The 26,933-nt window shown below is 36.0% G+C and overlaps 2 protein-coding genes across 4 annotated transcripts in view; both read left to right on the top strand.

Moving 5' to 3' along the window:
* LOC306852547 (extracellular serine/threonine protein kinase FAM20C-like) overlaps positions 1-18,773 on the top strand; it is a 43,726-nt gene extending 24,953 nt beyond the window's left edge. The window contains exons 4-11 of one of the 3 annotated variants that reach the window (XR_013782627.1): positions 8,785-8,877; positions 12,038-12,153; positions 13,190-13,370; positions 14,659-14,768; positions 14,878-14,959; positions 15,112-15,171; positions 16,087-16,554; positions 17,075-18,773. Coding sequence is in view for 2 of the 3 variants with exons in the window: in XM_079389454.1 (XP_079245580.1) it covers positions 8,785-8,877; positions 12,038-12,153; positions 13,190-13,370; positions 14,659-14,768; positions 14,878-14,959; positions 15,112-15,171; positions 16,087-16,345 (901 nt within the window). In the remaining variant the exon portion in view is untranslated. Of the gene's footprint in view, positions 1-8,784; positions 8,878-12,037; positions 12,154-13,189; positions 13,371-14,658; positions 14,769-14,877; positions 14,960-15,111; positions 15,172-16,086 lie in introns of all 3 variants that reach the window. The other 2 variants (XM_079389455.1, XM_079389454.1) reach the window with 2 other exon arrangements.
* A 2,693-nt stretch (positions 18,774-21,466) lies between these two features.
* Positions 21,467-23,190, top strand: LOC306852198 (forkhead box protein L3-like; the record flags this gene model as incomplete). The annotated part of the gene is made up of 3 exons (XM_079388881.1): positions 21,467-21,576; positions 22,362-22,530; positions 22,777-23,190. 3 exons carry the CDS (start codon positions 21,467-21,469, stop codon positions 23,188-23,190), a joined length of 693 nt encoding a protein of 230 aa, XP_079245007.1.
* Positions 23,191-26,933: the final 3,743 nt, after the last annotated feature.

Raw genomic sequence — 26,933 nt, 5'->3', positions numbered from 1 at the left:
TAAGACTGGTTTTGTGGTCCAGGGTCACATATATCACAATGCATTAATCCAACCCCCCAAAACAATCAAACAAAAAAAAAGGACAATTTCAGCTGAGGGGACGGCAATGTCTGTGCATGCCACTGGTTGTAACCCACCTGTACCATACCATTCCTCCACTTTGCTTTGAGATGTGTGACAGCAAACGACTCTGCGTCTTCAAACCCCAGTTGTGTGTAATGGCAAAATCTCAACATCTGAAAGCCCAGATCAAACCACAACAAAGATGAGCGCACCCCTCCACACACTGCACACTTGAACCTGATAGCACAGCCATCGCCTCCACTTGTCAGAGAGACAATGCGCTGTGGGTTACTTGTATGTGTGTGTGCTCGTCGGCGGTGTTATCCCAAACGTGCATACAGGGAAGCCTGTCAGCCCGGGCCAGTAAATCTTTCAGAGATTATGTGCAGATGATGGATTCCTCTTTATGGCCTGTTGATCTGGCTGGAATATTTACACGATGCCATTACAGGGATGATGCGTATGAGAGGCTGATGCTGTGGTCTCGCTTATTTAGGCCTGCCTGTCTGTCAGCTTAGTGTGTGCTCTCTTTTATTTTTCTCTTCATCTACCCCCAGCTCTCCCTCTCTGAGTCCCTCCGTTTGTGTGTGTGTGTGTGTGTGTGTGTGTTTGTTTCCTGTGAGTGCCTAGGTTTTCTTTGCATTCAAGATTTGTTAGTCCATTGTCATCTCAGAAGTCTCATGTTCAGTGATTGTGAGAGCACTCAATGGTTATCTCAGAAACACAATACATTTGCAAAGGATCTTTCATTGTTTTCAGCCTAGCCAAGTTTCCCAAAGCAATTTTTTTGCTCTGTACAAAAAGCAGCCTGTTCCTGAGGGGTATTGTATTCTTTTTCTTGTGAGTTGTAGTCTTTTTTCACATTTGTGCTTGACTTAAAGCCATTTTTCACATTTGTGCTGGACTTAAAGAAAACAGCTGGCTCACAGATCTCGGTCTCATACCCTTGAGCACAGCTGTGAAGGTGTGAAAAAAGAGAGAGAGGTGAAATACAAATATTACACTTGATTTTAAAGGTAATGTGTATTTTTTTTCAATGGATTTTTTTGTTGTTGCTATTAACCCTGTAAAGCCCAACATATGAAATAATGTTTTTAAAGTTTTTAAAATGGAACAGTTTATTGAACCATTACACAGTATATATAGTTTGGAGCTCTTGAGAAGGAAAAAGCATCTTGTCTTATTCAGAGGCCCAAACTGAGCAAAGATATGCAATTTCATGCAGTTGCTGATATTTACAGGGCCAAATATTAAGATGAAATTATAATATTCTTAAATTCTCAATAAATGTCCATTTTGAAGTATTACTAACCATATAAAAGTTATTACATAATACAAATCAATAAAGATTTTACTGCAAAAAGACCTGTGTATAACATCTTGAAGGTGGACGTTATTAGAATTATAATAGGCCTATAAAAGCCATTTTATGTGCTAAAAAGTATGAACTATCAAACAGAAGGCATGTGGTAGATTGTGTATAACAGGTTTTATAGTAAAGTTTTGATAGCGTTGATAATTTAGAGACCTTGCAAGTTTGCAAATTAAATGTGACATAAGCTTTTTAGGATTAATTAATACACATTGACAGCTACAGTATGTACAACATTTGCAGGTTGACGCCACGAGTGTCAGTCCTCTGTTGTGTGTGTCTTGTGTTTCCACGTGCTCCCTGTGTTTTCATGCCCATATTTGGTTTGTTTCCTGTCCTTGTCTGATGTAATCATTAGTTCATTCTTGTCTAGCCATGTCCGTTAATTTACCTGTGTATTTATAGTCCTGTCTGTGTAGTGCCATTTCGTCTGGTCTACTCGTTACTCCCCGGTGTTTGATGGCTGTATACGTGTGCCTTGTTCCTCCCTGCTGTGTGCACCGTGACAACGAGAAGTTTAAACACTGTGACTCTGTGTCAGTATTAAAACTGTGGCTCTACTTGTTTAGGACATCCCAACACATCAACTTCTGGCTCCAACACTGGAGGAAATTTGGGGTGAGACTGTCTGTTTGGGCAGAGTTGTGCACCATTCAGAACTAATATCAACATAATGAACAAATTTTAGAATAGCAAATTCTGTCAAAGGTTTGAATTCACTATAAAACAGGAAGTAGTGTCAGATACTTTCCTCCATGTTGTGTGATGTAGAGTGTACTGAAAAATAAAAAAAAATAAGGTGGGACTTGGTTCTTTGCAGTGGTTGTTGATTGGATTTTAAAATGTGGGCATGGCACTCAAAAATGGAGGCGGATGAACATGATTGGAGAAGTCCTGCACACATCATCAATAAGAAGTCTGACGTTTTCACAAGAAGATCCAATTATGACATTTTGTTTAAAAGTCACAAGGTCAAATTACAAGGTCAAACATATACATAGATCATTTTTTCACAATAAGATTTAACATGTATTTAGAAAATATATTGGGTGAATTTTCATTTCATGCCAACTATAAAAAGCCTTGAAGTGTGAATGTTCATAGACTTTATGGACAGAAAGAATGACAAATTAGTTTTTGCGAACCTGGATGAAAGAACACGATTCCCAGAGTGCATCACTTGTGTTGAATTTCTTTGATTTATAGTTCTTTAAAATCCTATTTCCAATTCAAATTCTCATTCAACTTTCTGTGGGTTGTGGCCAATACAATTCAAATTCACATACAGTGGGGAGTCAGTTCTTCAGTTTTTCTGAATTTTGCCCAATCCTGCTGGCATTAATGAATAGATTGCAAAAATAATGCTGAAACTGGTATCACAAACACTCCCTGAAACCTCACTCATTATTTTTTTATCTCATACGTGCCAAAACACAACTTTTGTGGAAGAAGAAAAGTGTGGAAGTGACATGAATGATGAGAGTGAGTAAATGATGACAAAATGCTCATTTTGGGGTGAACTGGTCCCTTAACGCTCACATTCAAGCACATTACAGTATATATTGTAGACTTATGTTTGGCCAGACTTATTCCATGGCAGACCTGTATGCCTGCCTTGTGCGTAAGCAAATATAGGGCCGTACCTGAATAAGCTCGTCAGAGCCTTAAAATAAAACAGAGATGCAAAAGCAGCATCCAGAGGCAGAGAAATTTTTTTTACAGCAGGTCTGAATATCCCCTCACATAAAGCAGGCTCAAGGCCTACATCAGCCTCCTCTTTCACTCTCACTGCCCATCAACAACTCTACCGCTGCTGTCAGATGCAATACTAAATACTAGACATCACCGCTGACCTGCCAGCAGAACTTCTAGGCCAGGGAGGAAGAATGGTTTGGCCTTAGTCCTAACTCAGGAGAGGTCGCCCTTCAGAGATGGAAAAGCATTATTAACCTCTTACATTTTCAAACAAAGAAAAATTACACCGCTGTTTCCTATGACAAGTTTCTAGAAACAGACTTGGCCTTCTTTGTTTCATGTCACTGGTGCAGAACAATTAAAAAAAGGATGGAAAAGAGTGGAAAGTCAATATTTATTTTCCTGGCTAAATATATACCAGCATTTCTGCTCATTTGTGGCTTTTAAAACTCAAATGTTATGCAGTGCTGTGAGAAATAGCAATTGCTGAAGTTTGTAACGTGAGCCGCCTCTTGACATTACCTGTTACCCGTTATCACAAACAAGCCACAAAATGCAGCTTTATTCCAGTCCTAGTGTCTCCTCCTCTAATATTTGCTCCCATTGCCATGACATTCGCTCCAAAGGTCATTTTTGCAGGCTTCTGCAGTTTAAACAATGCTCCGTTTGATAATCATTCACAGTCAAAAAGTCACCGAGTGGCTCTTGTGGAAAACATCTTGTGAAGTTTATCAATTACTCCAACAGCTTTTCTTTTGACATGAAAATTCACTCAGAAATGATAATTCTGTCATAATTTACTTACTCTCATGTTGTTCCAAACCTGTATGGCGTTTTGATTTTGTGGAACGCAAAAGATACTTTGAAGAATGTCCAAGTTGTTCATTTCCATACACTAAAAGTGAATGGTGACCGTTGCTGGTATGAAAAAGAGCAGCTTGGACACTCTGCTAGACATATCATTTTGTGTTCTATGCTAGAAAAGAAGTCATTCAGGATTGATGTAAGATGTAAGGATCAGTAAATAATGACTAAGCATTTTTATTTTGGGATGAACTGTCTCTTTAAGGCTCTAGAAGCATGTTTTAAGTGTCTGCTTGAACATTGCTTTTGTCTCTTTTCGTCATCACAGTCTGACCAATACAGATGAATGCTAAGAATGCTAAGGATAAGCTTTTACAAGTGCTGCAGCCATCAAGCTTTGTGAGATGAATTTGCTTTCACAGCTATTGTGAGAGTTTTCTTGGTGTTTGTCCAGTGTAAAGCCAACAAAGGGATTTGGCAGAATAAAGTGTCCTAGATACCGTATCCTGTTTGATTCATTTGTTTGCCCGTGTGTTTTCTTAATAGATCCGATTTTTCTGTGGATATCTGTACCTTTTGCACTTTGTCCATCACAATTTTCTCATCTGCTGCTGTTTTATTGTTTGCAATGCCAGCTTTTACATATACTGTAGACATGGCCTGTGTACAGTAGTGAGAAACAGATATATCTCAACCACGACAATTGGTTGGCTGATATTTGGCATATTTTATGCCTTATTTGGGATAATTAACAGTGCCTAGTGTCAGCTCTAATATTTGGTTTGTTGCTCACCCTCATATTGTCCCAGGTGTATTTGAATGTCTGCCCGAAATTTTTAATTTCAGTGCATCCCTAATAAATATAAATTTTTTATTCCAATTTTGCCATTAATTTTGCCATTATATCAGTTAAGCACTTGCATATACCAGTGTCTTTGTGAGCCTGTTTGCATGCACCAATAATCTGTCGGTCTGGCAGGAGTAAACAGTGTGTTTACCTTGAAGTACAGGATCATGGAGAGCGCTCTCTCAGCGTATTTTGATCACTAGAGACATCCTGCTCTCAGCAGAGTTGGTTTTAAGATGTCTGCACACATCCCAGAGGCCCATCTTGAGGCACATTTAAGTGTACGTTAAGAGTGGCGACCGTTCACATGGCATCTTTTATGGTGAACCACATCCACCGAGCATGCGTTTGAAGAAAATAGAATGGAAAAAAAATCACCTTGAGCTTTCAATTTCCCACACACATTTGTTTTCTTTGTTTTTATATTTAGTGCCTCATAAACTCACTTTACTAATACAGAGGGAATTTTTCCTCTCTCCGAGGTGTCGTTTGTGTCGAGTGTAGGAAACTAAGCTTTACAGAATTCTTTGCAGGGATTGTTTTGACCCTTTGACAGGATGGCCTGTGTCTGGTTACCTTTGTTATAATTTTCTGGTCCAACAGCCAGTTGAGTGTTGTTTTCCTCGTGTCTCTCTGGGGTTTTACGGAAATAAATGAGAGCTCTCAAGCTCCAGCTTAACAAGGTTGTCTGGAGTGCCAGCGTGAGAGGAGGGGGTTTAGACTTCTCCTCCCACAGAACACTCTTCAGAGGGTTTTGCCATCAGCTGCTGTCTCAACGCCTTTTAAAAAGCTTGTGTTTTTTTTTTTTCTGTTGTGTTATGGAGTTGATGGTAAGCACTGAATTTACCTTGATGGAATCCTATTTGATGAAAAGCGTACTGTAGAACAGATGTGTGCAGATGCTAAGTGCTGTCACCGCAGCGGAGGCCTTGTCTGGGTCAAGTGCTTGGGCACAGTGGTGCTCAATAAGTGCTTAGAGACTCAATACTACATTGCAGTAAATGTGAGCTGTCATAATAACTGTGATAACTGGCTGATGCAGTATCCAGGGTACTGAAATTATGAGCTAAAGCAATGTGAAATTGTGGTACATTGCCACTAGTACACAGGTGTTTTCTTCAGACACTCTTATGCCTGATCATAATTTGTATTAAAACTAGCAGATATCAGTTCTATTTTTGTTTTATGTCTTGTATGCTTTTTTTTCTTCTTTAAAAATGCAGTAAAAATGTATAAATATACACTGCTGTTTAAAAGTTTGGGATCATTTAATGATTTCAAAGACATTCAAAGACTCCAGTCTGATTCTTCAAAAATCATTCTAATGCTGATTGGTGCCCAATGGGACATATCTTATTTTTATCAGAGTTGAAAACTTAATATTTTTGTGGAAACAGCACTACATATTTATTCAGGATTCTATAATAAATATAAAGTTAAAAAACAGCATTTATTTGAAGTAGAAATCTTCTGCAACTTCATCAATTTGATCAATGTAATGCATTTTTGCTGAATAAAAGTATTAAGATCATATTGACCCCAAGCTTTTGAATGATAGTATTTTTTTGTAATCTTAAAACATGACAATCCATTGTGAACATTTTTAAAATGATTAAAGCTTTTATTTAAACCATATTTATTGAGTGAAAATGTTATGATCTGCTGCAACTACACAAATTACAACCATGGCCCTGTTGATTGACATAATTTTTTATTGCAACCAGCAGTTTTCCACTTATTAAAGCTCTTTGTAATATTGGTGTACTTGTTTACCAAGGAGACAACAGAATCAGTGAAGAGCTTGAGATGAATTATGAGTCACTGTAATGTGTGAAGAAATAGCTCTTGTGAACAGAATATTTTTATTGTGCATTTTCCAGTCAGGCTGTAATATTGTGAAAATGTTTAGTATATATTAGAAGTATTTTGGGTAAATATTTATAAATTGTAAATACACTGCCAGTTATTGTTAGTGGACAAATTAGTGAGACTGAGAGTGATAAGTGTTTTAGAGGAGTTTATTTGCTTAAAGTCCACAGGGCCAAAAGAAACACCCGTACACACTTCTCTGCCAATTAAACATCTGAGTGTCTGGGGGCAAGGGTCCAATGAGTTCATCACAAGGACGCCTCTGGTTTCGTTGCAGAAGTAGGCCTGTTTCTTCCGGCAGAAACACAAATCCATTTTAATTTTGCCTGAAAAGAGGTTCTCAGTTGGTGAGTAGAGCGATCTTATCCGGGACTCCGAGGAGCGGACTGCAGAAGAATGTGAAGTTGGAGACTCTCGTTTGGCAGGTCCCATGCTGTGTTATTTAATGATCGATGAGTGTGTCAGCCTCGCAGCTGCGCCTTGAATGACTGCCACCAGCTGAGGATGATACTGAATACCTGATTTTGCCAAGATAAGGAACTGTTTCCATTACAGAGCTGGCACTCTTCATGCCAGCTACCTTGTCTTCGGTTCTGACTGGTTCGGTTTGCCACAAAGACGTTGGGATGTGACATGATTCACTTCCCAGAAAAGTTATTGTTTTAAACCGTCTACTTGCATGATTAAGACTGTTGAGAAAAGGAGAGATCCCAGCTGGATTTAATTGTTCTGACATTCGGACAGCATTCACGGACAGAGAGAGAGAGAGAGGAAGAGAGGAGAGAGAAATCTCAAGTATGTTTGAAATGGAGTCTGCTGAAAGCATTTCAGCGAGACTGTATGAAGTCGAGCTGTTGGTTAAAAATAGTTCCTCTGGCTCTTCTCTGTAGAGAAATGTTTGCCTGGAACTTGATATGTCCTCTATTGACCTACAAGTATTGATTAAACGATATTGTTTTCATATTGTTTGGTCTGTTATTAACTGCTCATGTACAATATCATAATTTTGGATGTTCTTAAAGACCTCATAGGAGTTTTGTGGATTTAAATCCAGAATCAGAATCAGAATGAGCTTTATTGGCCAAGTATGTTTACACATACAAGGAATTTGTTGTAGTGACAGAAGCTCCACAGTGCAACAGAAAGACAGCAACAGGACAGGACACAGATAGTACAAGAATAATATACAAATATCCAAATAGGCAATGTACAAAACAGCAAAAACACAATATATAATATAGACAACTATGTATGTACAGGTCAAGTATGTGCAAATTAGAAATGAGAAAATAAAAATAAAATAAGTGAGTGTGGTGAATGGATAATATATTATAGTTGTGTGTTCCACGTTTATTGTTGAGTGTTCATGAGATGGATTGCCTGAGGGAAGAAACTGTTCCTGTGTCTGGTCGTTCTGGTGCTCAGAGCTCTGTAGCGTCGACCAGATGGTAACAGTTCAAAAAGGGACTGTGCTGGATGTGAGGGGTCCAGAGTGATTTTACCAGCCCTTTTGCTCACTCTGGATAAGTACAGTTCTTGGAGAGTGGGGAGGGTTGTACCAATGATTCGCTCAGCAGTCCGGACTACCCTCTGAGGTCTTCTGAGGTCAGATTTGGTAGCTGAGCTGAACCAGACAGAGCCAGACAGTTATTGAAGTTCAGAGTATGGATTCGATGATGGCGGAGTAGAACTGTTTCAGTAAGTCCTGTGGCAGGTTGAACTTCCTCAGCTGGCGAAGAAAGTACAACCTCTGCTGGGCCCATGTCAGTTAGCTTTATGCTAGTGTAATCCTAAATACTAACAAAACTAACCGTCTGCACTTCACAGATTTTTTGCAACTTACTAGCAATATATAGCAACTAGCAGATCATGGTTCATTGATTTTGTTTAAAAGAAAATGACAAGCTATTTGACATGTTTCATCCAAACAACCTCATTCCATAGGAAATACATCGATACAGGAAGGAAAACTGTGTTCAAGTAATTTCATGGTCTAAAAAAGTCGTTAGCATTAGGGTATTAGCATTGCAGTATTTGTCACTCACATTGCTTTTCTGTTTTCTTGGTTCCTTCAGCTGCGATTATGGCTTTGTTGATGAAAGGGACTTACAGCAGATTAACCTTTGCCTTGCAGGCAGACACGGGAGCAGGAGACACCCCCAGACTTCTTCTACTTCTCCGATTTCGAGAGGCACAATGCTGAAATCGCAGCATATCATCTAGACAGGTAACGGGCCGTAAATGTCAGCCTCTGGCATGAATAGAGTGTGTGTGAGATGTTTGTCTCCTCCCTGAATATATGTGTATGTATACATCCACCACATACCACTTGTAAAAGTGTTTGCCTGCTTGTGTATATGAACCTGTGGGGCCGCATTTATTTGCGCAGGAATGTTTTGTGTGCGTGTGAACGTGTAACACTTGTGGTGTGTCCTGCATGTTTTCAGCACGTTTGAACTTGTGTTTATATGTATGTGTGAAAGTACAGCATGTGAATGTATCTCGGGGCAGTAAGCAGCCAGAAACCTGCAGTTTAACACTCATAAACACCAAATCCAGAGAGAACATAATGACTCACTCTGAATGAGCACAAACACATCCGTCAGTATTTGATCACCAATCGAGCTCCATCCAACAATGTCTCCTTATAGGTGATTACCCTTCTGATCAATGTCAGTGATTGAGAGGCTTTAATTTGTGTCAGCCGCAATAACCCGTGTACATCTGTCCTTGTCAGCTCATTTCAGCCGAGTTTATTGGTTGTTTGCTATACGAGTCAGATTTTCCCCGATTGTGATCTGAGACTCTGGGATTTATTGCCATTATTGTTTATGTCCATTCTCATCAATGTGATCGGACGGGGGTGGACAGCCAGAAACATTGTCCCAGGCCCTGTCAAAGAGAAGGTCCAATGGACAAAAATCACAAATTGCTTGAGAAAAAGTATATAATATATTATAATATTGTTTTAGGTATAATTAATACATTTTAAAAATACATTTTTTATCTTATTGTCTTATGCAAATTTGCTTCTCACATATTTATTTTATTTAAATATTATTTAACATTATTAATATATTATTTTTAAGAATAGTTTTAAAAACAAATTGATGATTTTTTGGAGTGTAATGTCCTCTGTAATATATTCTACTCATTGTGCCTAGGAAGAGGGGGCCCAGCCATAACAATTAGTGAATTTTAGTGATGGCCTTGGTCCACTTTATAGACATCCCTCCCTTGATTGGCGTGTTGTGTTGTCCTGTGCTGCTCTCTGTCAAGCACTCCACCTCTCCTCTCCAGCAGTGTACGCATGAGTCAGAATGAACCCATTGTGGGTCTTGGGCACAATATAATCATTCAGCTGGCCCGGCCCGGCCCAGACCGGCCTGCTCTGCCCCACTTCCATCTGCACATCTGGTCGGGAGTAAAATCTAGTTGGTACACACAGGCATGTGTGTGGGTAGAAAGCGCAAACCAAGAAAGTAAAAAAACACCAGCTATTCTAAATAAAGTTCATCTGGGTTAGACAAAAGTGCAGGTTGTTATTTCTATTTTAAAGCACCATCACCCAGTGGGCCTCTCTGTCCTCGCAAGCCTACCACGGCTATATCTGACAACATACCATTAATTATCTGATTTTAGTCGATGGGAAACACTCACAGTAGCGTGGCTTTGGGGAGGAAGTCAGGATTGAAGGAGACGAGTGGTTTGTAAAGACAACTTTCCATTTGCCCCACAGTTCCCTCTGAGTTGTACATCGGATAGTGAGAGAGGAGGAAAACGCTCCTGCACACAAACTCTCTCTGTCATCTTTGTCAGCATGACTGGGCAATTAGTAGCTTCAAGTGCTTTTATCCCATTAGTTGTTTTCAGGGTGATTTTTTCTAAGTTGCCCTGTCAGCAGTATACACTTGCACGCGGGGTGAATAGGTCTTAAAACATGGATGAGCAAACCAAGCTCGCTCTCATAACTGGTTCAGTCGGAAAGAAAGCCTATGCATTTGTTCAGCAATAAATTTCATTTTGTTCAATGCCAAAGATACAATCAATTATGAATAAAAATGTATTATTATTCAGTTATGAAATATGAAATATACAGTAATTAAAAGGTTTGCGATCAAATCAAAAACTCATCTCTTAACAAGGTGCTAATTTATTATTCAAAATCTATGTATTTTATGTAGAATAGTTTGCCCGCCCTCTACTGGTTAAAGTTAGTACCGATTTTGCATACTATATAGTTTCGTCCAACAATTTGCTGGTTGAATGTGGTCATTTGATTGCAAGTTAATTTAGTTAATTCAATTTAGTTTACTAATGTTATATGTAACATTATGTATATGTATGTTAATAACATCATGCATTATGTATAATGTATTTTATGTTAATAAATTTAGTAGAGCAAATAGTTATTTAAATTGTATATATATATATATATATATATATGAATGTGAGTGTGTGTGTGTGTGTGTGTGATCTGTACACAGTATGATAAATAAAAAAATAATTATAACTAGTTTATCTAACACATGATGTTTACACTAATTTGTGTCCTGTAACTCAGCAGTGAACCTAGTATGTGATGTATGATCTGTGTAATGTATTATGAAAACAAAAAAAGTTCTCACTGATTGATCCAGATTACTGTGAAGAGGTGAAGCAGACGCCACCTTATGACAGTGGCACACGCCTGCTGGACATCATAGACATGACCATTTTTGATGCCTCAGGAGCTGCTGAAACAGTTCTACTCTGCAATCATCGAGTCTGTCCTATGTTCTTCTATAACTGTTTGGTTTGGTTCAGCTACCAAAACAGACATCAGAAGACTACAACGGACAGTTAGGACTGCTGAGAGAATTATCGGCGCCCCTCTGCCCAGCCTCCAAGAACTTTACACCTCCAGAGTGAGGAAAAGGGCTAAGAAAGTCACTCTGGACCCCTCACACCCAGCTCACTCTCTCTTTGTACTGTTGCCCTCTGGCCGGCGCTACAGATCACTGAGCACCAGAACAGCCAGACACAAGAACAGTTTTTTCCCCCAGGCCGTATCCCACCTGAACAACACATAACACACCCCGGTACTGTACATCTGTAAATAACCCATCAAACCTTCATCTGTACATAGGACACATGCACATTCACAGTTCTGTCTATGGTCATGTCTCTTTTCTGTATATTTTTATTTTTATTACTATTGTTATCCTTAATTATTGTATATTCTCTTCATTAGTGTTCTTTATCACCTTAATTATATGTTGTCTGCACTATGTTTGTACTTTCTGTACTGGAAGCTCATAACACCAAGACAAATTCCTTGTGTGTGCAAACACACTTGGCAATAAAGCTCTTCTGATTCTGATTCTGATTCTGATTCTGATCAACAGTATCCTGGATTTCCGTCGAGTGCCGCCAGCGACTGGGCGACTGGTGAATATGACCAAAGAGATACGAGATGTGACCCGTGACAAAAAACTGTGGAGAACCTTTTTTATTTCACCAGGTACTGAACACCCAGCAGTCACTTCTATTCTGTTGCCATCAATTGATAAGCACTGAATAGGTTATCAGTTAGTGTTAAGGTGAAGTTAATGAACTTATTAAAATGAAGAGTTTTGACTCATACAACCCTAATTGAGGCAAGATCAAGTCTTTTTTTATTATTATCATAGTTTGCATATTTTTTCCTCTGTGCTGTTTAACCTTATAAGAGGAGACTGATTTTCTCTTACTATTGTAAACAACCAGTAGATGGCGCTGTTGGTAAATTAATTTTCAAGCGAGACCTCATTTGAAACCAACTTCAGATTTGTGCCATGATCCCCTTTATAGGCTGAAATTGAAAAATATACACTAGCCTTCTGAAGATTTACTAAATGTTTTGTAAAAAGTCTCTTATGCAGTAAAATATACAGTAATAACGATGTGAAATATTATTGATTTAAAGTAACATTTTTCTTTTGTAATATATTTTACAGTGTAATTTATAGTGTGATATAGCAGCCATTACTCCAGTCTGCATGATTAAAAATAATCATTTAAACTCAATATGTTGATCACAACCAATACAATAATGTGACGTTTCTAGGTGAAAACAGGGTGTTCAACAAAAATGTTTTTTGATTAATTTGTGAAAAAATGTTTGTCTTATTAGTCATCCTTTTAATTATAATTTTCTCTGAAATTGTTTAAAAGTGTGATTTTCCTTTTAGAGGAACCAGACAGTGTTGTAAAGTAGACAAAAACGTTTAATGCAATAAGTAAAAGTTAAAAATCTAATCTAATCTTTCTTCTTTTTTACTAAATGCTTAAGGAGGATTAATCATATTTGCTATATTAATTACTTTTGATTAATTATATTTACATACTAAGACACTTAATTTAATGAAATTATGCACATTAAGGGCAGAACATGCCTTACTGAAGTAAATTAGGTCATTTTTAATTTAATGTTGACTTTAAAATAATTATTATAAATATGAACTGTACGTGTCATCATTTTATGGGGTTTGTTTTATTACACCCTATCATCCCTCCAGCCAATAACATCTGTTTCTACGGTGAATGTTCGTACTACTGCTCCACTGAGCATGCTCTGTGTGGGAAGCCTGACCAGATCGAGGGCTCTTTAGCAGCATTTCTGCCCGACCTGGCCTTGGCCAAGCGCAGGACCTGGAGAAACCCCTGGAGACGATCCTACCATAAACGCAAGAAAGCAGAGTGAGGACCACACAGCACACTTACATAAATTCAATTCAAGTATATATATATATATACACACTGCTGCTCAAAGGTTTAGGATCAGTAAGATGTTTTGTTTTTTAAAGCGTTTTTTTCTGCTCATCAAGGCTGTATCTATTTGATCAAAAATACAGAAAAAAAACTATTTTGTGAAATATTTATACAATTTAAAATAACAGTTTTCTAATTTAATATACTTTAAAATATAATTTATTTCTGTGACACAGCGCTGAATTTTCAGCATCATTACTCCACTCTTCAGTGTCACATGATCCTTCAGAAATCATTCTAATATACTGATTTATAATCATTGTTGGAAACCATTGTGCTGCTTCATTTTTTTGGGGGGACCTGTGATATTTTTTTTAGGATTCTCTGATTAATAAAACGTTCAAAAGATCAGCATTTATTTAAAAAAGACATTTTGTGTTACAATATACAATGCTATTAAAAGTTTGGGATCAGTATAGTTTTTCTTTCTTTTTTTCAAGAAATGAATACTTTTATTCAGGAGGGATGTGTTAAATGAATAAAAAGTCATAGTAAAGACTTATATTGTTAGAAAAGATTTCTATTTTGATCAAATGCTGCTATTTTTAACTTCATATTCATCAAAGAATAAAAAAAAGTATCACGTTCCAAAATACAATATGAAGCAGCACAACAGTTTCAACTCTATAATAAATCAGGATATTAGAATGATTTCTGAAGGATCATGTGACACTGAAGACTGGAGTAATGATGCTGGAAATTCAGCGCTGTGTCACAGAAATAAATTCTATTTTAAAGTATATTAAAAAAGGAAACCAATATTAGAAATTGCAATAATATTTGACAGTATTACTCTTTTTTCTGTATTTTTGATTGAATAAATACAGCCTTGATGAGCAGAAGAGACTTCTGCTTAAAAATCTTACTGATCCCAAACTTTTGAGCAGCAGTGTATGTATGTGTGTGTGTGTGTGTGTGTTTGTATATTTAAATGTTAAAGATTATCTGTCTTAGCATGAAACACTTTCACACAGTGCTTAAATAATTGATTTAAAGGCTGAATTACAGGATATATCCTGAATATGAGGGTATTAAACATGCAACGTTTTATCTGCTCAGTTCTAATTATCCAGTTTCTCTTCAGATACCATGATAGCCTTCTAGTGTCTTATTACAATGACCTTCATCGTGTTGTGCTGTTTTTCATCGTACAGTGTGTGTGTGTTAGTGTAAGCTAATGAGGTGTGTGTGTGTGTGTGTGTGTGTGTGTTTGTAGGTGGGAGGTGGATCCAGATTACTGTGAAGAGGTGAAGCAGACGCCACCTTATGACAGTGGCACACGCCTGCTGGACATCATAGACATGACCATTTTTGATTTCCTCATGGGTAAGAGGATTTCCCAGAAGAGCATCATTTATTTCTGAATGCAGAATTGAAGCTGAAATTCAATCAAGCAATTTAAGCTATAAACAATAATGTTTATATATCTTCAAAGGAAATATGGATCGTCATCATTATGAGACATTTGAAAAATTTGGAAATGAAACTTTCATTATTCACCTCGATAATGGAAGAGGGTAAGACATTTTATCTTGATTTCTTTAACTCTCAACTTAACTTTTAACTTCTTTAACTTCCTCAATTCATTATTTTTAAATATTAGTTTTTTATGCTATGAAGTATTGTCATAAAAAATGTATTTCTGTCTGATTTGGCTTTTCATCTCCAGCTTTGGTAAACATTCTCATGATGAGCTCTCCATACTGGTGCCTTTGAGTCAGTGCTGCAGGTTAGTATTTGCTTTATTTATTACTTATTATTCAATATTTGTCCAATCACTTCAAAAAAAAATTCAGAAAGTTTGAATCAAGGCTGTCAAATTAAGCAGCATTTAACAGGCATTTCACTATTTGTATGGTAGAAATTATCAATAAAAGTTTACCTGTTTTATAAATGTCATTTAATTATTCTATTCTACTATTATGTGATTAATTGTAATAGAGTACAACATTCAGGTTCTTGATTTTAACAACGAACTTATAAACACCTGTTGTGGACTATGAGGTTGTTAATCGATGTTTTGCTAAAGCTATTATTTTAATTAATTTGTGGTAAAAACTACATTACCCATAATGCAGTATAGATAATTCCTCCAATCAGAGTCACTTTGTATATATGTATATTTTGCAATAAACTTCATAAAATACATTGTTGTCATATATATTATCAGCAACTTTAAATGAACAGTTTTAATTTAACCATCTTTTTAATTCAGTTATGTCATTCACAATGGAATTGTTATTGTAGTTATTTCCATCTGCTGTCAAAGCACACAGTCCTGTACCTTTGTCTTTTTGCCTGATTTTTAAATACATTTTTTGCTTCAAATCAAGGTTTTGTGATGTTGTGATTCAACTCATAGCTGGTTGGAGTGATTCCTGGCTTATAACGCTTTAACAAAGACTTTTTTTTTTTTTAAATGGAAAAAAATACTCCAGTTCTGCTGAAAAAGTGGGCAAACACTTATTAACACTCATTACACTCATTTCCTAATGTCCTAATTTCATCCTAATTCATTCACTAATATCCTGAAATGTCCTAATTTCATCCTAATTCATCTCATGACAAAATGCATTGATAAATTATTACATTAATGATTGGAAATGACTTGGTGGTTTTTGGTTGGTGATTCTGTTTGACTCAGGGTGAAGAAGTCCACTCATTTACGGCTTCAGCTGTTGGCTAAGGAGGAGTTCAAACTGAGTGCTCTGATGGAGGAAAGTCTGCAGACTGATACGTTGTCGCCCATCCTTATTAGGCCTCATCTGGAGGCCATGGACCGCCGGCTGAGCCTGGTGCTCCAGGTACTGGCCGACTGCATTGAGAAGGAGGGCTACAGTAACGTTGTAGAGGATGACCTGCTCATGGAGGGCTTGAACACGGGCACAGCCCCACAAAGGTAGTGGGCACAGACTGATCAGGTGCCCCCGGCGGTGCCTTTGAAGTCCCACTACAGACCATGAACGTCTTGCAAGAGATGCTCTTGTTGATAAACTTTTCTGAATTCAGTGAATTCCAAAGACTCATTCCTCAACTAATGGACCATGTGTTAAAATAAAGACACGCAGTAGACAGAGAAAGAGACAGTGTTCTGCAGTCCTACATCCAAAATGTAAGCTGATCTTCACATGTAACAGCCAGTATTGTAAAGCAGTGCTTCTCAACTGGTGGACTGTCACCTTAAAATGGGCTTGTCTGATGTAGACAGCAAAGAAAAATCAACTCTTAAATGCAAATAATAAAATAATTATAATTTAAAAAATTATTAATAGTATTATGATTGCAGCTTATAAAATACAATGCAAATAAAACAGAAATAATAATAAATATATATTGATGGATTATTAATAATACTTTTAGTTTATTAAAGAACAATAGTAAAAACAAATGATCCTATTCAGCTTTTGTTTGTATAATTTGGAATATTATTGGGCCCAAGTAATAATAATATTATTATTATTATCATTATTACTTGATAAAAATAATGGGTTTCTTTTTCTATTTAGCCTTTGGTTCTGTGTTACCACATATTGTCTCACGTGAGATGCAAAGCAAAACCAGTTGAGAACCACTGTTATAAAGGATCTAAATAAATAGCTAACAAAAATTCATATATTTCCATGTTTTTACAGAACACCATTTAACCAGTATTTGCTGTCCCTTTGGGAAACTATTTGAACTTTAAAGTTATAGCAACTATTTCGTTTTTTCAAGAAATAAGCAAAGGACATACAATGAATGTTTGGCTGATGTTTTTGCAGCTAAAGGAGGCAACATTTCAGCTGACATTTCAGTTCAAACTTATCAGGAACTACAGTTTCACAAACTCTCTCACCGCTGTACATGACGTGTGCACCTTTGTCTGAATATATATGGACTTTCAAGCCTTCAAATACAATTCTTTATACTCTCTCCATACCAAGGAGGAATGAGAGGAACTGTGCTTTCATATAGCAATGCATTTTTCTTGACCTTATTTAGGATAAAATGCTTTGAGTGAAATGTGCGTTTTCTCCCAAAAGTGTCCCGTCTGTCATGTTCTATCTGATCAGAGGTTATTTATTGAGTTCCATATTTATTATTCCAAACATGCCATTCATAAATTCTGTTACAAATCAAAGAGGTAGATTCATCTAGTACATTAAACCAGGTCCAGTATTTGTGCTAATGTGAGTAGATAAATAGCAATGTGCAGTATATGTTTGAAAAAAGTTGATGGTTTACTGGATTTCAGAGAAATGTCCTTAAAATTTAACAACTCACATCATTTCCAGCATATCAGATCTTTTTTCAGTCATATGTCAGGCAATATCAGAAACTGAACGTTTGAATATCAATAATCAATATTGTCGAGTGTGACTGCTATTGTCCACCCACGTGACCTAAAAATGTAGCCCTTAAATTGCACAAGGATACTGATTAATAATGTAAAATCTATGAATCACTGTAGAATTTTCATGCTATTAAAGTCAAATTTTAAAAAAACAGTTTTATTGTGGAGTATGTGAATGATGTTTTGCTTTTAGATCTATATGATGGTATGATGGTCACACATCTTTAGTCCTCTGTTTCTGAATTAGCACTGTATTGCAGAATTTTGACCATAGTAAAATAAAAATGAATAATTACATTAAATTGGGATTTTAAGAAATGTTTTTAGAAACTACTCAGCTCTTAAAGAAACAGTACATGACAGTTAACTGAAGCATTATTACCGCTTGGGTTTTAGTAGCCCAAAGTCATTGGCAGAAGCATAGAGGTCATGTTAGTTTTGCTGATGGAGCTATTTTCTTAGTATAATTTTGTATATATGATATGCTTCAGCGGATGTATAGCATGTACATTGCAACATTTAGTGTCTTTTTAGTTGAGGGTGGGAAGGATGTTGGTGTTTATGTTGAGCTCTCTACAGCCCTTGTACTACGAAACACGTTTACATTTACATTTATGCATTTAGCAGACACTTTTATCCAAAGCGACTTACATTGCATTCAACTTACAGTTTTGACATTTTTCTTGCTTTCCCTGGGAATCGAACCCATGACCTTGGCGTTGCTGGCGCCATGCTCTACTATTTGAGCTACAGGAAAGCGTACCCTATCTACACGTTTCTACTTACTGCTGAAAAAGTTGTGTAAATATGTGAATTCAGTGCCTGTGCAATTAGAGATATACTTGAATACTCGGTTGTGGAGATGACAGAGTAATCAGCAGAATAAATGTGGTTTATCATACCATGGCTACACCACAGTTCTATACGTTTTGTTGTTTTCTTTATATGTACAGTTAGTATTTTCACATTTTCAAAGAAATAAAGTATGTTTTGCTGTTGCTGTCATATTTTGTCTTTTATTGGGACTTTTGTTTCAGTTCTTCTCCTTGGTTATGGTGCAATAAACAAAGATTAAGCAAATGGTCTTATACAGATGTTCTTTTTTTAATATAAAGGACAGTCATAAGGGTACATTTTTCAAAATTGAGATTTATACATCATCTGAAAGCTGAATAAATAAGTTTCCATTGATGTATGGTTTGTTAGGATAGGACAATATTTGGCTGAGATACAACTATTTGAAAATCTGGATTCTGGGGGTGCAAAAAAATCCAAATATTGAGAAAATCACCTTTACAGTTGTCCAAATGAAGTTCTTAGCAATGCATATTACTAATCAAAAATTAAGTTTTGATATATTTACAGTAGAAAATTGACTAAATATATTAATGGAATATGATCTTTATTTAATATACAATGTATTTTTGGCTATTGCTACAAATATACCCGTGCTACTAAAGACTGATTTTGTGGTCCAGGGTCACATATATGTATAATAATTTAATTTGAAAAATTATATACTTTTGAATACATCACAGGCATTATATTAACACTGCTGGTGTTTATCCAGTATAATCCACACTGATTATATGAACGCCAGCAGTGTTAATTTAACATTGGGGATGTTATTTTTTATTTTTTTGTATAGACACTGCTTTTCACTGTTTTTTTTTTGTTGTTGTTGTTGTTGTTGTTGTTTGTTTGTTTTTCATGAAAAATTAGACATTATCACTAAAAAGCATTTAGGCTACAGAAAATATCTTTGCTAAATGTGATTTTGTAGCAATTAAATAAAAGCAAAGTGATAAAATGTAGACGTTTGTTTCAATAGTTCCAATTGATCAATCATCAAGACCAGCTAATGACCAGAGGCCACGTAGAAACATTTTACGCTATAGTGGTTACAATTAAAGTGATAGGAAATGTCTGAACTGTTTTATGACATGGTTCTTTATGTATTAGCTCATAATGGTATGATAATTAAAAGCTGTCCCACTGTACTTGAAGGCCACTGTCCCAATGTATTTAATACATTAAGCTAAAATGAGACTGTATTTAAAATAGAACCTAATAATAATTAGATGATATTTTCAATAACTGAAAAAAATATATATACTTTTTCAAAATGTGGTGCAAAAGCAATGCAAACATTAATAATGTTTTAAAGTAAATTATGGCAGAGTTATTATAAAGTGTTACATGTAGTTTTTTGTTTGGTGAGCATCTAAATAGTGCTGTAAAAAAAATATGATGAAATATTTTCAGAATATTAAATCAATTTTGTTTTTCTTTAAATAGGCTACTAATAAAATCAATAAGGCTTTAATCATAACAGTTATGACTTGGTATATTATTATAAAATCAATATTAATTGAACGAACCATTATTAAATAATGTATTGTGATATAATAAAGACATTTACATTACTGTATTTTAATGTAGTTTGTATTTTTAAAATATAAAGAAAGGAAGAAAGAAAGAAAAAGAAAAGCGTTAAAAGCTTATTCTGACATCTGCAGGTCACTTCACAGGAATACATCCTAGGCATGCAAGCTATTCCTAATGAAATATATTAGCCTAAATGTTACATTCGATACAAATGGAGAAACTACAGGGTCATTTTACCCCCTATCTTTCAACTAGCCTATCTGGGGCAGTTTTGCCTGAAGCCCTGGTTAATGTCTGCCCCTGGTGCATAGTGTTTTTCTGCTGGTGCAGTAATGGTCTTGTGTGGAGTGGTCTGGTCTGGGGGGACAGGGACTGCAGCAATCAGAGCAGCCGCAGACGGTCCAGCGGAGGAAACGGCGTCATGGGAACGGAGCGGGATTCCGCAGGGACCTTTATCAGATCGCACTCTCTGTGCACTCAGACAGGAAACGCCACATGAGCGCAAATATCTGTCTGATCACGCGTTTGTAAACTTCATTTTAAACGGACAAACGAACGAACGAACGCAAAACAACGGGACGTGAATCCTTGTTCAAGCCTCACCTGCTAGAATATCAAATCAATTGCATTTTTTTGACTTAGTGTATAATTTAAAAAGAAAAACGAATGAGTTCGGTCCCAGATGTCCGAGCAGCATGTGTCCAAACAAGGAAGCGAGATCAATCTGAGGCCACACACAGATATCTCGCACCGCGGGCTGTTTGCTCGTGTTTCTCGGTCCCTCATGCCACTTATTGCTCTTTTGAACACACATCCCCTTTTTAGTCACGGAAACACAATTTATGGCTATTATGCCGCATTATAGATTGCATCTACAGAAGCCAAGAGTTGTTGCCGAGAGATTCAAGGGGCCACAACACAACCTGAAAGAGTTCAGACTAAAGACACGAGAAACATGTTTGTTAATGTTTCATTCGTCATTCAATTACAGTTAAGAGGATCAGACTATAAAAAGAAACATGACAAAACAAAACATCCAATCTCGAGTAGGACCGGACCACCCAGAATCAAAGAGTGAATGAGTGACTAGAGTTTGTTGATCACGCCCCGGGTTCAGACGTTTACAGTAGTTCCAGTCATGTACGCCCATTATATGAGCATCTGAGCAGCAGCCGGTCACTTCCCCTACACACACACACACACACTCACAAACACTTCTCATGAGAGCTGCTTCATTTGTCTTGGCCAGCTAGAGCCTTTCTCATTACTAGAAACCATAAAGGCTTGCCACCCTGGACTTCTGATGATGTTTGACAGTTCGCAATATCCTTATAACTGTTTTAACTATGATGGAGAAGGATACCCCTCATGTGGCACTGATGAAGAGAAGAAAGTGTGTCGACCAGCTTACAGGTATTTCATTATTATCATTATTATTTTAATTGTTATTATATTATATTATATTATATTATATTATATTATATTATATTATATTATATTATATTATATTATATTGTCTTTGATATAAAAAGTAGTAATAGCCTTATTTACTTATTAATTTTGTATTAATTTAATAAATGCGCATTTTTATTGAGCACTTTTGCAATAATTTTGTAAATTGGGCTAAATTAAATACTAGTTAATATTATTATTGTTATGATATTTTTTATTTATTTTATATTTCAAAATGTATTTCTAAATTTGGTACATTAACGAAGTGTCAAGCAGTACAGAGGGTAATAACATTTATAAGTAATTAATGAAAGGTTCTTATATAAAATAATTTTTGTTATGAATATATATTATGTATATATGTGAATGTGTATATGTATATATGTATATATATATATATACACACATTATAATTACAGCAATATGTATTAATAATTATAATTATAGTAAGCAATTATAAAAAGTTGTCTGCTGTTGGCTTGATCAGAGCACACTTGCAATATGGAGTCTCTTACAACATTATCAATATTAATAGAGTTTCATTTAAAGTATATTAATTATATATTTTAAGTATATTTTTACATTTAAAGTATATCATATTCGTAATATTCTATCCATTATTTCTGTGTGTTTATGAATGATTACAAATAAGCTTGTTAACCCTAAATTATGGGATACCTCTTTGAAGGGACAAATCTTTTCTTACTCTTTCTCTGACATGGGTTTTCTGTCTCTCTCTCTATCAGTTACATTGCACTAATAGCGATGGCTATACAGCAGAGCCCAGAGAATAAAGTTACTCTATCAGGAATCTACGAGTTCATCATGAAGAGATTTCCTTATTACAGATCCAACCAGAGGGCTTGGCAAAACTCAATTCGTCATAACCTCTCTCTAAACAGCTGCTTTATAAAGGTATGATGTGTATGTTAAAACGTGAACTTGAAGTACCAAAATTAAAAAAAATCCAATATATAAACATAACCAGATTTTGTTACACTGTGCACCACAGGAAGTTCTGAAATCTGTACTCAGCTACAATAAATGTTTAAGAAATAGTAAAGAAAACCCATAGTTATAATTGTAAAGGCATTATTACTAATGGTTTTCCTAACTTTAGGGGTTTGGTGTAACTGGCTGCTGATTATTTGTTTTCCTCAGGTGCCCCGTACGGAAGGTAATGAGAAAGGAAAAGGTAATTACTGGACATTTGCCACAGGCTGCGAGTCCATGCTGGACCTCTTTGAAAATGGCAACTTTCGTCGCCGCCGCCGTAGACGCAACGTAAAAATGGGTCTGAAGGAGCCAGCCGAACCCTTTGCCATGGACACTCATCAGGGCATTGCATTAAGACCCACGGATTCAGATTCTTTCTGCCCTGTGAACACTAGTCACAGACCGGCCCAAAACAACCCGCCTCTCAGCAAACCTGAGCCCGAGATCAAATTCAGCATTGACTACATTCTCTCCACGCCGGACCCTCTGCCCGGGTTCAGAGCCCCTAACAGTGAAGCTGGAGCTGTGATCCACCACCTGGAGCCACAACATCTCAGTCTACACTTCTGGACCATGTAACAAAAACCATAGGATGCAGATCAGTAAATACCCTGATGTTGAAACAGTCAAAAAACTTCAAGGCTTCTACACTGTAAAAAAAAAAAAAAAAACAGTTATTCCAACTTAAAATAATTTGTTACCCCCGCTGCCTTAAAATTTTTAGTTTAGTCAACTAAAATATTCCAGTTGTCCCTTAAATCAACATTGAGTAACTAACTAAAAACGAAAAATTTTAAGTCAGCGGGATAACAACTTATTTTAAGTTGAAACAACTTTTAGTTTTTTTTACAGTGTATAGTGCGCAAACAGTCTTTCCCACAATGCAAATCGGCTTGTCAGTAGGCACATGCAGTTTATTGTGTGCTAGTGCTCCTGTCAGTAACCTGCTGTCGCTCATGTTAGCAATGCTGTTAAATAGAAATACATATAGTGATTTAGAAGTATAATAATATTTAATGATAATAATATATATAGAATAATGCTCTTTTTGAAAAGATCCACATATCATACATTTTTGAAGGCATACCCTAGTAAAGAGTAATATGATTAAAATACATTAATTTCATACTAAGTATAGTTCAAATCTATTGACATATTTACTAACATGCTGCTTAAGACTAAAAATTATAATTAAACTTTATTTGGAGTACTACTTGTGCACAATGCACGTTTCTTAATATTAAACCTAAAATGTGTTTTAATATCACTATTGATGAGGATTGTATGATCTTTGAATAATATCAGTCTTTAAAGGCAAGATATTTAAAGTGTACCTGAAGTATTGTAATAGTTCCACTTTAGCACAATTAAATATACTTCAGTATATCTTTAGTTGGACTTCAGCACTACTAAAGTGCATTAAGTACAAAGTTAGTTGTTCTAATTTATCAGTATATGTATACCAAAAGTACAACTGCAGGGTATTTTTATTAAGCACATAAATATGTAAATGTATGTGTAGTATACTTAGCATGAAATAAATGTATTTCAAATACATTTTAGTATATATATATTTTTTTTTTCACTAGGGTAGACAGTTGATTTTGATGAAATCAATCATACTTTTAATGTCAAACATACTGCAGGCAATACTTTACAATAAGTCTCCATTTGTTAACATTAAATATTAAAAAGAATAACATTATATTATAACATTTACTAATGCATTAATAAAATCAAAAGTTGTATCTGTTCATATTTAATGGACCAGAGTTCACATGAACATATACAAATATTTTAAAGATTGATAAATGCTATAATAAATGCATTGCTTATTATCAGTAATATTAGCTAATGCATTAACTAATGAGACCTTATTGTAAAGGGTGACCCAACCATAACTCACATTTTTCATTCCGCCCCTTTAATGTAAAAAGTAAAAACTCATGCTCACCTGAGGTGTGTTGGTGTTGCAGCCACGGGTTTGTAGTCAGTGAAGTGTTTGCAAACAAATGCGCTAACATAGCTATGGGGTTGGTGTAATCAGCATTTCCTGCTTACTGCACAACTGCTGAACAACTCTATTGTTTACATATGTTGTTTATAATGTGTATCATTGGCCCTTGACAGTCTGTGATCCGTATCAATCACTGATAGACTAAGCATATGCTCCCTCGGGCAAAACCAGAGCTTTCCGTCTCTAAAGCCCTCTCCGGGGTGTTTTTGTCATTTCGTTTGGGGATCTCTGTTTATTTGAAAGTATCTTTAAACTTTAGACAAACCGGGAGAAGTGAGATGTGCTGTTCTGCTGAATCGATCACAATGTATAATAGCCCTTGTTTTGGTTTGGTCATTAGTTTTTAGTCAAAATCAAACAAGCTTAGTGACCAAGTAGTATATGAAACAATAATCACAATAACTGTTAAATTTGTAGCGTTATAAGAGAAAGCAATGCTGGGATCTATGAAATATTGTTTGACTGCCAATATAAGGCAATAAAGCAGCAATCATTGAAAATATTACTTAAAGACTCTTTCTTCCCCCGTCTACAACATTCAGGATTTGAGAAAACATTCTCTATATGTTCTAAAAGAGATTAGATATTCGGCTATTAAAATCATAAAACTGTGAACTGAAAGCTAGAATATTTGAATAGACATAACTGAATATTAGTGAACTGTCAGACAAGCGCAGTCTAACCTTCTCCAAATCTCCCTAATCTTTCTGAATGACCTTTCCCATTTATATAAGGTCTGACTAAATGTGATCCAAACACTCTATTAGAATACATATCACTCATAAAGCTGGGAGTTTAGAGCGGAGGCCTGTTAACATTTATTTTCCTTCTAAGGTGTATCAATCATGGTTTGCTTTGTGTTCAGGAGGGGACATTTTTCAATTTAACCTTTATATTACAGAGTGACTGCATCAGAAAGGTTTCAACACACTTAACATGAGTGGCATTTAATATAGCATTACACTTGCAAGGTTAGCCGGAGATGTGACCTTATTCAAATCCTGCTGCCACTACAACACCTATCCTGATGCAATTATAATTAAACGCCTAATGCCGGCTTGCAAATCCTCTGATCGATCACTGATATTAAGGTAAATATTGCACTGCCCCCAGTAAACATCTAACTCCAAAACTGTTATGGATCAGCAGGTTTCTATTAACAGCGTTGTTGATGTTGTGCGCTCTTGTGTGGATATATTTGGGTAAATTAACTTAGCATAAAGTGCTTCAAGGCATGATCTTAAAAGGCCCGAGATCGGCCCCCCCCCCCCCTCTAAAAAAATAAATAAATAAATATTCAAAGCTCCGACAGCATTCTTGCTTTAAGATAACTCTCATTTTGTTCAAATGCAAAACCAGTTCATAGTTCACCCATTAATGTGTCTCTTCTGATCTAGGAATATTGTGATAGTGTTGTTCGCTTGTCTCATCTGTCGTTGTACAAATCTTAAGATAAAAATTGTAGTTTTCCCCTCTCGTATTTGTAAATAAACCCTCTTTTTGTTCATATATTTATTGCGTTATGCTGAAGCATTATCAGCGAGGTGAAATGAGAGGCTTAGGGCTAAGTAAACAGCACTGAATGAGGAAATTGGGAAATCAGTGATGTGCAACGATAATAGCACACATATAATAAACATAAACAGCTAATTTACTCAAAATGTTTAGCTTTCATTGCCTTTCCCCCTGTTTTAAAATTGGATTTTGGCCAGGAAAGTATTATAAAAACAAGATAGTGATGAAGCCTTTAAGAAATGCTTCTTAAAAAGGGGAAAAAAGCAATCTAATAATGCAATAATGAGTCCCTGATTAGCAATCGTGATTTCCTTAAGGTGTGATTTTTAGTGGATGCTAAGATGTAGTATTCATTGAATAACTCAATTGAATGAATAAGTACTGGATGTGTATGTACGCTACTGAACAATCATAGAATCTAAAGAGAGCTCTTTAAATAACTGCGGGTTATGAGGTTTTTAAAACATGAACGATGGTGCGATTTGGACTGACACCAGTTACTAGGATTATTTTTCAAATTGAATTCAATATCTAAATTCAAAATCTATAAATGCCTGAAAATTCACAGCAGACCCCAAACTGAACAGGCCATGTCATGAAAATGTTGTGCAGCTGTTCAAAACAAGCTTTTAAACCATCAAAACGTGTTTTCTATGCAATAATTAGCCATTGATTTGAAGTATGGAGGTTATTAAATTAATTCCAGAGCCCAAAATGTGAACACATTAAAAGGCCCTTTCACTATGATTAGGAAATAATTCATTTCCATTACACCCATGATGGAAGTGAT

This window comes from Barbus barbus, assembly GCF_936440315.1.
Source record: "Barbus barbus genome assembly, chromosome: 32".
Lineage (NCBI taxonomy): Eukaryota > Metazoa > Chordata > Actinopteri > Cypriniformes > Cyprinidae > Barbus > Barbus barbus.
This window is presented reverse-complemented; position numbering and strand designations above follow the sequence as displayed.